The sequence below is a fragment of the Giraffa tippelskirchi genome, chromosome 1 (genome assembly GCF_054371585.1).
Source record: "Giraffa tippelskirchi isolate mGirTip1 chromosome 1, T2T-mGirTip1v1.2.pri, whole genome shotgun sequence".
NCBI classification, from domain to species: Eukaryota; Metazoa; Chordata; class Mammalia; order Artiodactyla; family Giraffidae; genus Giraffa; species Giraffa tippelskirchi.
In genome coordinates this window covers 41,356,769-41,369,831 of record NC_137275.1, presented here as the reverse complement: position 1 = coordinate 41,369,831, position 13,063 = coordinate 41,356,769, and the positions used below count along the sequence as shown (strand labels likewise).

General features: G+C 42.7%; 1 protein-coding gene across 4 annotated transcripts in view; it reads left to right on the top strand.

Annotated features, from left to right (window-relative positions):
• Nucleotides 1-4,286, top strand: part of SPMAP2L (sperm microtubule associated protein 2 like) — a 38,751-nt gene extending 34,465 nt beyond the window's left edge. For all 4 annotated transcript variants that reach the window (XM_081588929.1, XM_081588924.1, XM_081588916.1 and 1 more), the window contains 2 exons: nt 2,150-2,325; nt 3,828-4,286. In XM_081588929.1, the coding sequence (XP_081445055.1) occupies nt 2,150-2,325; nt 3,828-3,942 (291 nt within the window). In that variant the 3' untranslated portion in view covers nt 3,943-4,286. The remainder of the gene's footprint in view (nt 1-2,149; nt 2,326-3,827) is intronic.
• The last annotated feature ends 8,777 nt before the right edge of the window (nt 4,287-13,063 follow it).

Sequence of the window (13,063 nt, the reverse complement as noted above, 5' to 3'; positions counted from 1 at the left end):
TAGTGATAAGTGCTATGAAGAAAATGGGAAAGAGTGACTATGGCTGATGGTAGAGAATACGCTTCTTGTGTATAGGAATCAGGAAAAGCCTCTCGAAGGAAGGACTATTTGAGCTGAATGAGAAGGGGTCAGCTTCTCATGACAAGAGAAGAGCATGTTCTAGTAAAGGGAAGAGCACATGCCAAAATCCTAAAGTTGTGATGGCATTGTGAGCAAGGGGATTGTCAAGATAACAGTTCCCAATTTCAGGACTGTTGTGACTTGTGATAATCGATAAGACAGGTGTTTAGCACAGTGCCAACACCTTCAGTGGTTTCCCTCACTCTTCCTCCCTGACACTCCCCTCCATTCATTGTAGTGGCTGCTGCTGCTACTGCTGCTAAGTCGCTTCAGTCGTGTCCGACTCTGTGCGACCCCACAGACGGCAGCCCACCAGGCTCCGCGGTCCCTGAGATTCTCCAGGCAAGAATACTGGAGTGGGTTGCCATTTCCTTCTCCAGTGCATGAAAGGGAAAAGTGAAAGTGAAGTTGCTCAGTCGTGTCTGACTCTTAGCGACCCCATGGACTGCAGCCCACCAGGCTCCTCCATCCATGGGATTCTCCAGGCAAGAGTACTGGAGTGGGGTGCCATTGCCTTCTCCGATTGTAGTGGCTACTTGACTTCTAATCCCAATTGAGTTTTCAATAAATACCTAATGATTATGTTGCCAAGGAAAGTAAGACCAATTTCATCCTCGTTATAGGAATCTGAGGATTAGATGTGGAATTCTATTAGGAAATTCCCTAGGGGATCAAAAAACCTTGGAAGAGTGACCTGAATTTGCTAAAATGACTTGTGACCTTTGGGCAAATCAAAACGATTCTCAGTTTTCTTAGTATGTGATTATAGCCGTCTTTAATTGCTAGAATTGTTTGGGGGTTTAAAAAAATCTTTTAAAAAAATGATTCCACTGTAGATGAGGCTTCCCAGGTGGCTCAGTGGTAAAGAATCCACTTGCCAATGAAGGAGACACAGGAGATGAGAGTTCGATCCCTGGGTCAGGAAGATCCGCTGGAGAAGGAAGTGGCAACCCACTCCAGTATTCTTGCCTGCAAAGTCCCATGGACAGAGTAGCCTTGTGGGCTATAGTCCATGGGGTCGCAAAGTCAGACATGACTGAGCAACTGAGCATGCACTACTGCAGATAATCATACTCTTAAGACAGAGAGAATAGTAGCTATATGTCATCTTTCCTATTTTACCAATAAAGCAACATCATAGAAAGGCCTCCTGGCAGATGTGGTTTCCAAAGTAAGACCAAAAGGAGTCAGTGAGTCAATCAGTCAGCATATCTTTATTCAGCAATAATTATGCACCAAGAATCTAGTCTAGCTTTGGGCAAACGGGTACATCTCTCAAGTAGCTCATATTCTGGTGGGGAGAAGCAGACAATAAACACCCCAACAATAAAATAAATGAGCTAAGTCAGGTGTTGGTGAGTTCTGTGAAGATTAAATAAGTATTGTGGAAGAGGGTAATTAGAATGGCCGATATACCTTGGATGGTCAGAGAAGAGCTTCTTGAGGATGTGATATTTGAGTCTAGAGACTTGAATGATGAAGTAGAGGCATGACAAGAATGGGGGAAGAGAGTTTCAAGCAGAACTAGCAAGTGCAAAAGTCTTGAGATGGAAAGAGCTGGGCTAGAGGGGCCTGTGTGGCTGGGGTCATAGTGATCAAGGGAGAGATGAAAGGAAGGTGAGGTCATGGAGGATAGCAGGCAGATCATGTAGGGCCTTCTTGGCCACAGTAAGGAGCCTAAATGTTATTCTTAGCAAAATGGAAAGCTGCTGGCAGGTTTAAACCCTGAGAGTGACATGATTTGACTTGGGCCTTGGAAAGTACATCCCTCATCAAGTTATTATGGTGATTGCGTGGGAATGATACAGGCAAATCACTGAGAACACTCTCTGGCTCATGGAATACACTTGTTAAAATGCACCTTCTCGCCCTCAGTAACTGCTGTGTGAAGGCTGGATTGTAAGGGGCAAGAAGGGAAGCAGAGAGGCCAGTTAGGAGAGTAATCGGGAGAGAAATAATGGTGACTCGATAAAGGCTATACCTGGAAAGAGAGATGTGAAATTTTTGTGTCATTTTGTTTCCACTATAGATCTCCCATGCTGCCTTGCTGGCCCACCCTAGCCCTCGAATACTAGCTCTAGCTAAGGCCAAGCCTCTTCATAAAGATTATTTACCTCCCCGTGATGCCCTCTGGCCAGTATCTTATGCTGCTATCCATTCCAAGATATCTCCCAGAATTCAAGAACTAGCTAACCCCAGTACAAGGTATGTCAATTAAAGGCTAAGATGGGACAGGAAAGCCTGGGGATACTAAGGAGAGGGAAAAGTTGATCTAGTAAGGTCAGTGAAATGAATTGTAGGAAAACAATAAATTTTTAAAATCATCTCACTTGTTACATTTATTGTGGCAAATCTATGGTCTTCTTACCATGAATTGTTGATAAGACTACAATTAAATAGTTAGTGAAGTAGTATTGAGCTTTAGACCTAGGATACAACTCTGTTATTATGGATATGGGATTATTTATCTATATTATTAAGGGAATAATCTATCTCTATTGTTGGGACTTCCCTGGTGGCTCAGGTGGTAAAGAATGTGTCTGCAGTGCAGGAGACCTGGGATTGATCCCTGGGTCAGGAGGATCTCCTGGAGAAAGGAATGGCTACCGACTCCAGTATTCTTGCCTGGAGAATTCCATGGACAGAGGAGCCTGTTGGGCTACAGTCCATGGGATGGCAATGAGTGGGACAGGACTGAGCGACTAACACACATCTATACTTACATTGTTAAGGAAAACAAATTATAGAACAGAAAGATAATTGTTACAATTTCCTACACTGTAGGCAGATTCTTTATGGACTGAGCCATGGGGGAAGCCCCACTTATATTATCTCAGAGGAGTACCTAATAAGCTGGTAACAATGGTTACTTTGGGGGCCTAGGGAGCTAGGATGGGAGGAAGACTTCTTTTTCCCTAGATAGACTTTTGTAATTTTTCAACGTTTTTGCATCATGTACATGTATGAACTATTTCAAATAAATCGGAAAATATATTAAACAAAGAAAAACTTGCCTCTAATTCCTATTCATTTTTCAGAAGACCTCTCAACTTGCCTGAACCTCAATTCATTTCGTTACCTTCAAGGAATAGTACTTGATCCCCTTTTTCTAGCACCATCAAGAAAACATAACTGAAAAAGATGTAGTAGTCTTGAGCTCAGGGAATAGGAAATATATTCAATCTTATATAATAAAATACTGTAAAATTTTGCAATAGATTTTTCTTTTTTTAAAAAAAGTTAAACATCAAATGAATTGGCACTTATTCTCTGTACACTGACAAAGGAAAGGGAAGAGTAAGATCAGGTACTCAAGACTGTATCTTGGTAGCAAAATTCTTATTTGGTGGTTAAGGATGGAAACTTTAAAAAAAAATAATTTCTTCAAGTTCACTAGTGAACTGTCTGGTTTTGTTTTAACATTGCCAGATTATTGAGGAATTTCCAGAATTTGCTTTCTATGGAAAGAGGAAAGGCTTTAGAATCTGACACAAATCTAGATTTGACCACAGGTCATTCTTATGACTTGCCTGAGCCTTCATCTCCTTATCTGTATAGTGGAGGTCAATGATACCTGTTTTATGAGATGCTTATGAAAATCAAAACGGGATAATATCACAGTGCCTAACATATAGTGGATGCTTGAGGAGTGTTAGTTCTCTCTCCCTTTCATCCTATTTCAAGTCGAATCTTTTTTTCCATTTCAGGACTCCTGTGCATATTGTATATTATGATCCGGAAGTCTTTAAAGTCAAGCCAGCTGCTTTGAAAACACAATGTTCTCCGAGGATCCAGGAGTTGGCAGAACCTATTACACATTAAAAACAGAAAGCCACAGTTCCCTAGTCTGGTGCTGTCCGTTTGTAGGCCCCACCCCCTCAATACACACAGGACCTCTAGGGAACACCGCTGCTGCTGTTACCTGCAATCACGTCTTTAGCAGGTCTGGGGACTCCAGCATGCTTTAAAGAGAAAATGATAGCCTGCCTTACTATCCTTACTTCTCTCCTCATGCATGTCTTCGCGGTCTCATTGCTCTGACTGACCTGAAGAAACAAAACCTCCTTATATTTGCTGGTTTTGCTTTTCTTTTCCCGGTGAGATCTATGTTCTCCAGAAGCTGATCTCATCTCACTGTCTTCTCAAATAAATCCTGAAGACTGAAATCATTCTTTGTGTTACTTGTCCATTGCCCCCTCATTACTGAGAAGTAACAGTGAAACGGTGAAGCCTTTGTGGATAAGTCAAAATGCTTTCTGTAATCTGTAGATGAAATTTTTGAAACAGGTTACTGTATTTTTTTGAATGAGTAAATGAACATTTATTAAATATTTTTGTGACAAGTGCTACGCTAGATACATATCAAAGGAAATACAGTAACCTTATGAGATAATTATTATCATCTTCAGTTTACAAGCGAGAACATTGAGATCCAGAGTTTATATGCCTAGATTATATTGCCATAGGGTTATAAGTCAAATTGCAACTTTTAGCTCCAAATTGAAGTGTCATTTTATTAAAAATATAGTTATATATTAAAATCAAATTATTGATAAAGTTGGTAATTTCTGCTTACTCTGGATCAGAATTTTTTAACCTAGAGTCTGAAGACAGCCTTTGCAGGGTCCATAAATCTTCAATTGCATGTATGTCAGTTTGCTGGGAATAGCACTCATGGTTCTTTATTTGGCTGTGCTGGGTCTTCTTGCTGCTTGTGGTCTTTCTCTAGCTGCAGCACTCAGTCTCTGTAATTGTGGTGTGTGGGCTTAGTTTCTCCGGCAGCATGTGAAATCTTCTCAGACTAGGGAATGAACCATGTCATCTGCATTGGTCGTTGGATTCTTTATCACCAGATCACCAGAGAAGTCCACATCCATGGTTCTTATCACAGTCTGAAAATAATTCATGACCTGAAAAAGGTTATGAAGCAGTGTTCTAGATGATAGCTTTTCATTTCTCAAAATATTTGATTATACCAGTAGACTTTATGTTTTACTACTATTTATTTATCACCACAACTGGAAGCAGAAGGGAGCCTTGGGTAGCTTTTGTAGCTCAAAAGAGGACTGAGTCTTCTGGGGAATAAGGTGATGGAGTCTTTTGGCTCTTCTTGGGGTTGCTGCAGTGGAGTGTTTTGGTCTCCATTTTGCAGAAGCATAAATGTCATGCAGCCAATGGTGAAGGCAGTGCTGCCTCCCAGAAAACAGTGCTGCCTCATGTTTCCATAGGAAATAGATTACTTTAAATGATTCCGTCTCCACCAGCCTCTTCCTTTTCTCACGCTCAGTGTCATTTATCATGAGTGACAGAAACTAGGCATTTGGTAAGCACTATAATGCTTTGTCAAATTGCATCCACCCAGAATTTTTTTAATTTAATTTGTTTTATTATCTCCATGGATTAGTATTTTATGGAGTAAACTAACTTTTATGGCCTATCTAGATTTGCATGAAAATGAGCTTGTTTGGAAACCAGTTTTACAGGTGATTGAGCTCTATCTCTAAAGCCTCTATGTTAAGCTAATAACTAGTGTCATGGAGAGGTTAATACCATGCAGTAGTGTTGGTTGTTTTTTTTGTTTTGGTTTGATTTTTGGGGTTTTTGTTTGTTTGTTTTTGTTTCTTTAGATAGAAGGAAAAGAAAAAAAGCTAGGTTTATTGATTAAAATGAAATACGGGGAATTCCATGGTGGTTCAGTGGCTAAGACTTCATGCTCCCAATGCAGGGGGCCTGGGTTCCATCCCTGGTCAGGGAACTAGATCCCACATGCTGCAACTTAAGAGTATGGATGCCTCAGCGAAGGTGGAAGATCCTGCATGCCACAACTAAGACCTGGCACATCCAAATAAAACAAAAATTAAAGTTTCTGGAAATGACCCTTAAGACAAACAGCAAATAAAGAAACATCTATCAAGGATATCTATGAAAATTCAGTAAGAAAGGTGAGAGTCTGTGATATTCAAACTACTTTTAGGCAGATTGTATCTTGCCACAAAGTCCAGTTCTGTCCTTAAATCCCTAAGTTGTATTCACTTTTTACCTGTTTCCTCCTTTGACTTGCACACAAGAATCTTAGAGCTTAATGAATATAATGTTCAAATGTGGTGAGCCCCCTCAGCAAATAAAATTTCTGGCATCATGCCTAATCATAGCAGGAAACCAAAAAATAACAGCTGCTACTGTCATCACCTCCACCACTACCCCAGGAGATGGACAGCTTGTCTGTGCCGCTCTTCTGCTTGGTTTCTGGTATCAATACTTTAATCTGAATTTGTTTTTACTTGTTCCCTGGAGTGGATATGTGTGTATATGTTCATATGTATGTGTGCCTGTCTTTATTATGTGTTTGTGTATAAATTGAAAGTTTTCTAAATCCTTTAAAGAAGCAGTTATTAAATAAGATCATTGAGGGATTATACAGAGGCTTGTGATTAACTACCAAAAGTTATAATAATTTCACTAAGAAGCTCAAATGTCTTCTCACCCCTTTTAGCTGTCAAGTGTAATAGCTGCAAATGTCCACCTTTCTGCAGCTTTTATTCCCGGATGGTTGTATTGACTGTCTCTGTTAAGCCTTGGAGTGATTTTCAGCTCCTTATTAGCAGAAAGGTGGAGAATATTATTATTAGATTTGTGAATTTTGGGTAAGTTAATATTGTGCATTTTGGAAAATGGCATCAATGAGACTATTCATAGTCTACCAAAACTATCAAAGGATTTTTTTTAAATCCACTAGTTCAGAAAGGCCTGAAATTTCCTAGGACACAGGATGCAGGTTAAAACTGTTTTATTCTGCCTCTGATAATATTCCGTCCTTCACTCCTCTCGTTTTAAGATGAAAGCTTAATTGAAAGTTCTCATTAGGTAAGCTTAGTTAAACCATATTAAAATTATATTTTATGACTGTATTAAAATAAAGACAAACATATCAGTATTTTATATTAAGACTTTTTTTTTTTCAACTAAAAGTTCATTTTTTCCTTCTCATATAAAAAGAACTAAACCATCTTTGTAAGTTCCTAGAAGTATTGTGGGCTGTAGGCCCTGAGCCTGCTGTGCCCAGTGGGGCAGTCTACCGCGTTCAGGTAGGTAGTCCTTGGATCTGTGTGGCAGCGTAGAGACCTGAGAGCTGCCAGAGACACACACGTGTAAGTCATCTCAGTTAGCTGTGGTTGGGACTTGGGGGTTGGTGAGAGGTAGGACCAGGAGACAAGAAATCCTGCTTTGGTACTTGCTGGTATTGGAGAAGTGCTGTTGATTATGTTTAGGAGGGTATTGATATGGTGGTTATGCTTTTAAAAGCTTTTTAAAAAATATTATTTTTTAGCTGTGCTGGGTCTTTGTTGCTGCTTGTGGTCTTTCTCTAGTTGTGGCGAGTAGGGGCTACTCTCTAGTTGTGGTGTGCAGGCTTCTCATTGTGGTGGCTTCTCTTGTTGCGGAGCATGGGCTCTAGGGCCCATGGGCTTCAGTAGTTATGGTGCATAAACTTTAGTTGTTCTGAGGCAGATGGGATTTTCCCAAACCAGGGCTTGAACCCGTGTGCCCTGCATTGGCAGGCAGATTCTTAATCACTAGGCCACCAGGGAAGTCCTGGTTATGCTTTTAAAAGCAGTTCTTTTAGAGATAGAAGCTGAGACATTTGTGAATAAAGTGATATCTAGAGTTTGTGTGTTTGTGCTAGGTTGATTCAGTTGTGTTCAATTCCTTGCAACCCTATGGACTGTAGCCCACTAGGCTCCTCTGTCCATGGGATTCTCCAGGCAAGAATACTGGAGCGGGTTTCCATGCCCTCCTCCAGGGGATCTTTCTGAACCAGGGATCAAACCCGCATCTCTTATGTCTCCTCCATTGGCAGGAGAGTTCTTTACCACTAGTGCCACTTGGGAAGCCCTATCTAGAATTTGCTTTGCAATAATCCCATCAGGAGTGGATGAGAGTATAGATGAAACACGACTCTTGGTTGTGAGTTGGTGATTGTTGAAATTAAGTGATGGAAGCATAGGGTTCATTGTAATATTCTCTCTTCTATTAGACATGCTTGAAATTTTACATATAAAATGGAAAATCCAAGGGGAGCAGGGATGGACAGTTACAGGTCTCAACAGAGGCTTGAGAGCCCTGAGCAGCACAAAACTCCCCCAACACTGCATGCCACCAGCCTGGTCTGCTTGCCTCCCACACGGTTGGTATTAGGGCTATTTAAGTGGGGAAGTCAAGGTAATTTGTCTGTATTCCATGGCTAGTGTAGGGGAGAAATAGCACATACAAGATGGTAAGATATTTTATAATTTGGTGGAAATAGGATGGTGGAGTTACAATCCACTAGAAGTAAGGTAAAACAAGATAAACTGGTGTTCCTACCCGAAATCTGAGGGAATGGGTGAGACTTAGAACTTTCACCACACTTCTGGTGGGAAAGGGTTTCGAGTCAACTCTAATTGAATTTTCCAAGATCAGGATGCCTCTGTTGACCTCTGGGTTGCAACTGCTTGACACTCAAGAAGTGAAGAACAAGTGGGAACAGAGAAGAAGTTGACTTTTGTTTGTTAACCTGGATTTGGTTGAAAGAAGGAAAATTGGAGCATAAATGTTACATGGCTTCCTGCAGTCTAGGAGAGAGGGATGAAGGCAGTGCTGTTTCTGTTCAAGGTTATTGGTTCTGGAATGAGGCTTCACAGAGTATTAGCTATGCAACCTTGTACAAATTACTTCTCAATGAAAAGGAGCTAATAGTGTGTGCTGTTGAGATTTGAAAGTCTCCAATAAATTATACCTATCCTTTCCTTGCCTTAGTTCAGAAACAATTGAGAAACCCAGACAGATGGAGTTCAACATAACTGCTTTACAACCTATAAAGCTGTTTCGAGAATGTGATTTTAGTGAACCAATTGGATTTCTAAATACCCCTCCTCCAGGCACACCTGCCCCCAGAGCAGACAGAGCACACTCTGCTTATGGCTCTGAGATCTCAAGGAAGAAGAAATGTATTCCTTCTTCTAGATTCACCAGCAGAGGAGTCACTGCTCCCATGGGAAGGAGGAAATAGGGGTGGGTGAGGGCAAAAATGAGGGAGTTCTTCTCTGGGGAATTCTCCTTCTCCACATGGAAACAGGAGCATTGGGAGATAATGTTTATCATTGGGTGCTTGTGAAGTGCGTAGCACAGTATCCAGTACATGGTAAGTAGGCTTTATTTGCTTAGTCATTATTAATAGTGAATATTAAGAAGCTTCCCACATCTTTGTGGATAATAGAGTCACCTCCTCATTGTACCCCCAGTGAAAACAACACCATCAAGAAGTGTAGTCCACTCCCCCACGCCTTGAGTCTGGGGTCCCTGTGACTTGCTTAGACTGACAGAAGGTGGCAGAAGTGACACTGTATGACTTCCAAGGCCCCAGGGAACCTTGTAGCTTCTGCTCTTGCCTTCTTCGATCACTGCTCCAGAACAGCATAAAGGGAAACCCTTGAGAGACCTCCTGGAAAGAGAGGTCCCATCCTGGCAGCCAGCTCGCCCTCTGCTGAACGCAAGTCACATGATTGATCCCACAAGACCAACGAAAGACTGCCCAGCCAATTCACAGAATTGTCAGAAAAGAAAATGGTTATTGTTTAAAGTTCCTGTTTGGGGTTGATTTGTTATTCAGCAATAGTGAACAAATAGGTAATAAGCTGGTGGAGCAAGAGACTGAAGCTGTGGTGGGTAGGGAGGGCCATAGGGGTTGCTGATTGCAGTGGGCTGATTTCCATAGTTTGTGAGCAAGTCCTTGGTTCGGGTCTGCTAAATGAGTGAGCACACACTTCTGCCTCAACTAGCTGTTTTAAGTCCCTTTGTTGACATTCGTGATCTAACCTGTAGCAGACCTGAACTTAAGTGGCTCCCGGTGGGTCAGTAAGAAGCTGCAAGAATTGAGGCAGAGGAGTGTACTGGTCACTGACAAAGCTGAGCCCTCCACCTTACCTAATATCCCCCAGAGGATTTTGCTTCCTAAGGACCTATCTGAGGAGGTCCTGGCCTGTGACCACTCTTAACAGCAGAGACGCGGCCCAGGCACTAAGGAGAGGGAGCCCGAAGGCACACGTTCTTCCACAGTTTGTGTTGAGTTTTCATCTCCATCTGGGAGGTGCTGCCAGGTCAGAAAGCTTCCCCACCCATTGCAGCAGGCGTCTGCCTGCCTGCTCTCTGTTGCCAAGGCGTGGTCTACTGAAATTTCCAGGACGTTGGACTTCCTAGTTTGCATTGCAAGACAGGGCTGGCAGCAGGTTGGAGACAGAGAAAGTGGGCTGTGGGGTGGGGGAGCAGAAAGAAGCTGCTGGTCTTCAGTGTGAAGTGGGGAGTGAGTTCACCCTGGGACGCCAGGGACATGATGGCGGTGGGCGGGCAGTGCTCTGTGAATGGGCAAAGGTGGCTGACACTCGGGCAGATGGGCATCAAAGGAAAGCAGTAATAGACCCCAGGTAACACACTGCCTTTTCTGTAATGATCTCAGCAGGCAGGAGTGTCCTAGGGCTTGAATAGTTTAAAAGCACCACAGTGCTGGCTTCAGCAAAGCTTAAAGCATGGCGTAGGTCAGAGAGCCATCCATTTTAAGGTCTGACTCCTCTGCGATTTTTAAGTGACCCATGATTGTCAGGTTGGGGCTTCCCAGATGGCACAGTGGTAAAGAATCCTCCTGCCAGTGCAGGAGATGCAGGAGATGTGGGTTTGATGCCTGGTCAGGAAGATCTGCTGGAGAAGGAAATGGCAACCTACTCCAGTATTCTTGCCTGGGAAATCCCATGGACAGAAGAGCCTGCAGGTTCCAGCCCTTGGGGTCTCAAAGAGTCAGACATGACTGAGCATGCACTCATGCACACTATTGTCTAGCGTGAAGCTGCATCAATTGAGGCAGAGGAGTGGACTGGTCACTGACAAAGTGGAGCTTCCCACACTACCTAACTCTCCCCTCTTTCTTCCAAAAGGTTCTGCAACCTATCTGAGGAAGTCCTGGCCTGTGACCACCTTTGTCAGCAGAGACACAGCCCAGGCAGTAAGGAGAGGGAGCCTGAGGGCACATGTTCTTTCACAGTTTGTATTTATTTTTCTTGGTTGATCCTTGGTAGAGGAAGAATAAATGACTGTATTATATGATTTCAAATGTAAAGAGAGGTGGTGTAGATGTGGCTGAGAGTGTGCTTTCTGGAATCAGAATGGCAGAATTTGAACCCTCACCACTTGGACCACTTGGACTCACCACTTACTAGCTCTGTATCTTTGGATAAATTAACTAAGCCTCAGTTTCCTAATTGGCAAAATGGATAGAAGCATGGTGCTGTCAAATGCTGCTCCACAGGGCACCACCAAGGAACTGGTAGACAAAGGAAAGCTGAGTTTATAGCGCACTGAAATCAGGGCGATCCCTTCCTTGAGAGTCTTAGCAGCATCTCGTGAAGAGAGGGCAGTGTGGGGTATTTATAGGTTTGGGGCTTGTTTAGGATTGAGCAAGGGCTTAACAGACACAGCAGGGCGAGGGTTTCTAAAGAAACCTTTGAGAATTGATGAGACCCGTGGAGTACTTTCAGGACAGTAGCAAAAACTGTGTGTAATTTCATCTCCCTGGGCAAGAGTTTCCTAAAGCATATTACTGGAGGCAGTGGTGAAAGTCATGCTAATACAGACAGTGAACTGTGTGGGTACAGATGGTTTAGGTTCAGGTTCTCCTGATTTACTTCCAGCATTGTTGTGAGGATTAAATGAGACAATGGATGAGGTGCTCCACGTAGAGTCATGTGAGTGCTAAGTCGTTTCAGTCGTGTCCAACTCTTTGCTACCCCATGGACTGTAGCCCACCAGGCTTCTCTGTCCATGGGATTCTCCAGGCAAGAACACTGGAGTGAGTTGCCATGCCCATCTCCAGGGAATCTTCCCGACCCAGGGGTTGAACTCACATCTCTTAAATCTCCTGCATTGGCAGGCCGAAATACTCAGTAATAGTTACCATTAGTAGCATTATTTTCAGTCCAGCCCCCATTTCTCCTGCCAGTTTGCTAGTATGTAAAATGATTTCACCTCCAGAATTGTTTTCTCATGACCTAAAGACTTTATCCCTTTTTAAAATGCAAACACAGGAAGAAAGGGCTCACCAAATCTAATCAGGTATTTACACCTCAGAGTTTATAAAATCCTAAACAGGAATCCTGGAAGCTTAGAATATAAGCTTTACTAAGCCCTCAGAGAAATGGCCCCGTACATCCTTAAGCTGTTCTGAAGAACCCTTGCACATCCCCAGTCCATGTAAGACTAAGGACAATAACGCTAGACCCAAAACCCCTGAATTTCCCCCTTTCAATCTTTTTTCAGTCTGGTCCCATCTAGTAAGATGCTGTTACCTCCTTGGTGTTTGTGCTTGTCCAAGTTTCTCCAGAGAAACAGAAACAGAAAGAAGTCTTTCTTTCTTCCTTTCTTTGTTCCTTCCTTCCTTCTTTCTTCATATCTATCTATCTAAATGGAGTTTATCATGAGGAATTGGCTCACAAGATTATGGAGGCTGAGAAGACCCACAATCTGCTATCTGCAAGCTGGAGACCCAGCCAAGTTGGTGGCATAATTCATTTGGAGTCTGAAGGCCTGAGACCCAGCGGAGCTGATGATATAAATCTCGGTCTGGGGACTTGAGATGATGAGTTGAGATGTCTGAGCTCTAGCAACGAAGCAAGGAAAAAAGAGGCAAATTCCACATGTTTCTGCTTTTTGTTCTACTCAGACCCCTGATGGATGGGATGAAGCTCAACCACGTGGAGGAGGGCCATCTACTGAGTCCACCAATTCAAATGGTTAATCTTACCTGGAAACATCCTCACAGACACACCTAGAAATAATGTTTGGTCTGGACACCTCAGTCAAGTTGATACATTACACTAACCATCACACCAAGTCATAGAGAGGAACTGAGGATTTGCAGGTA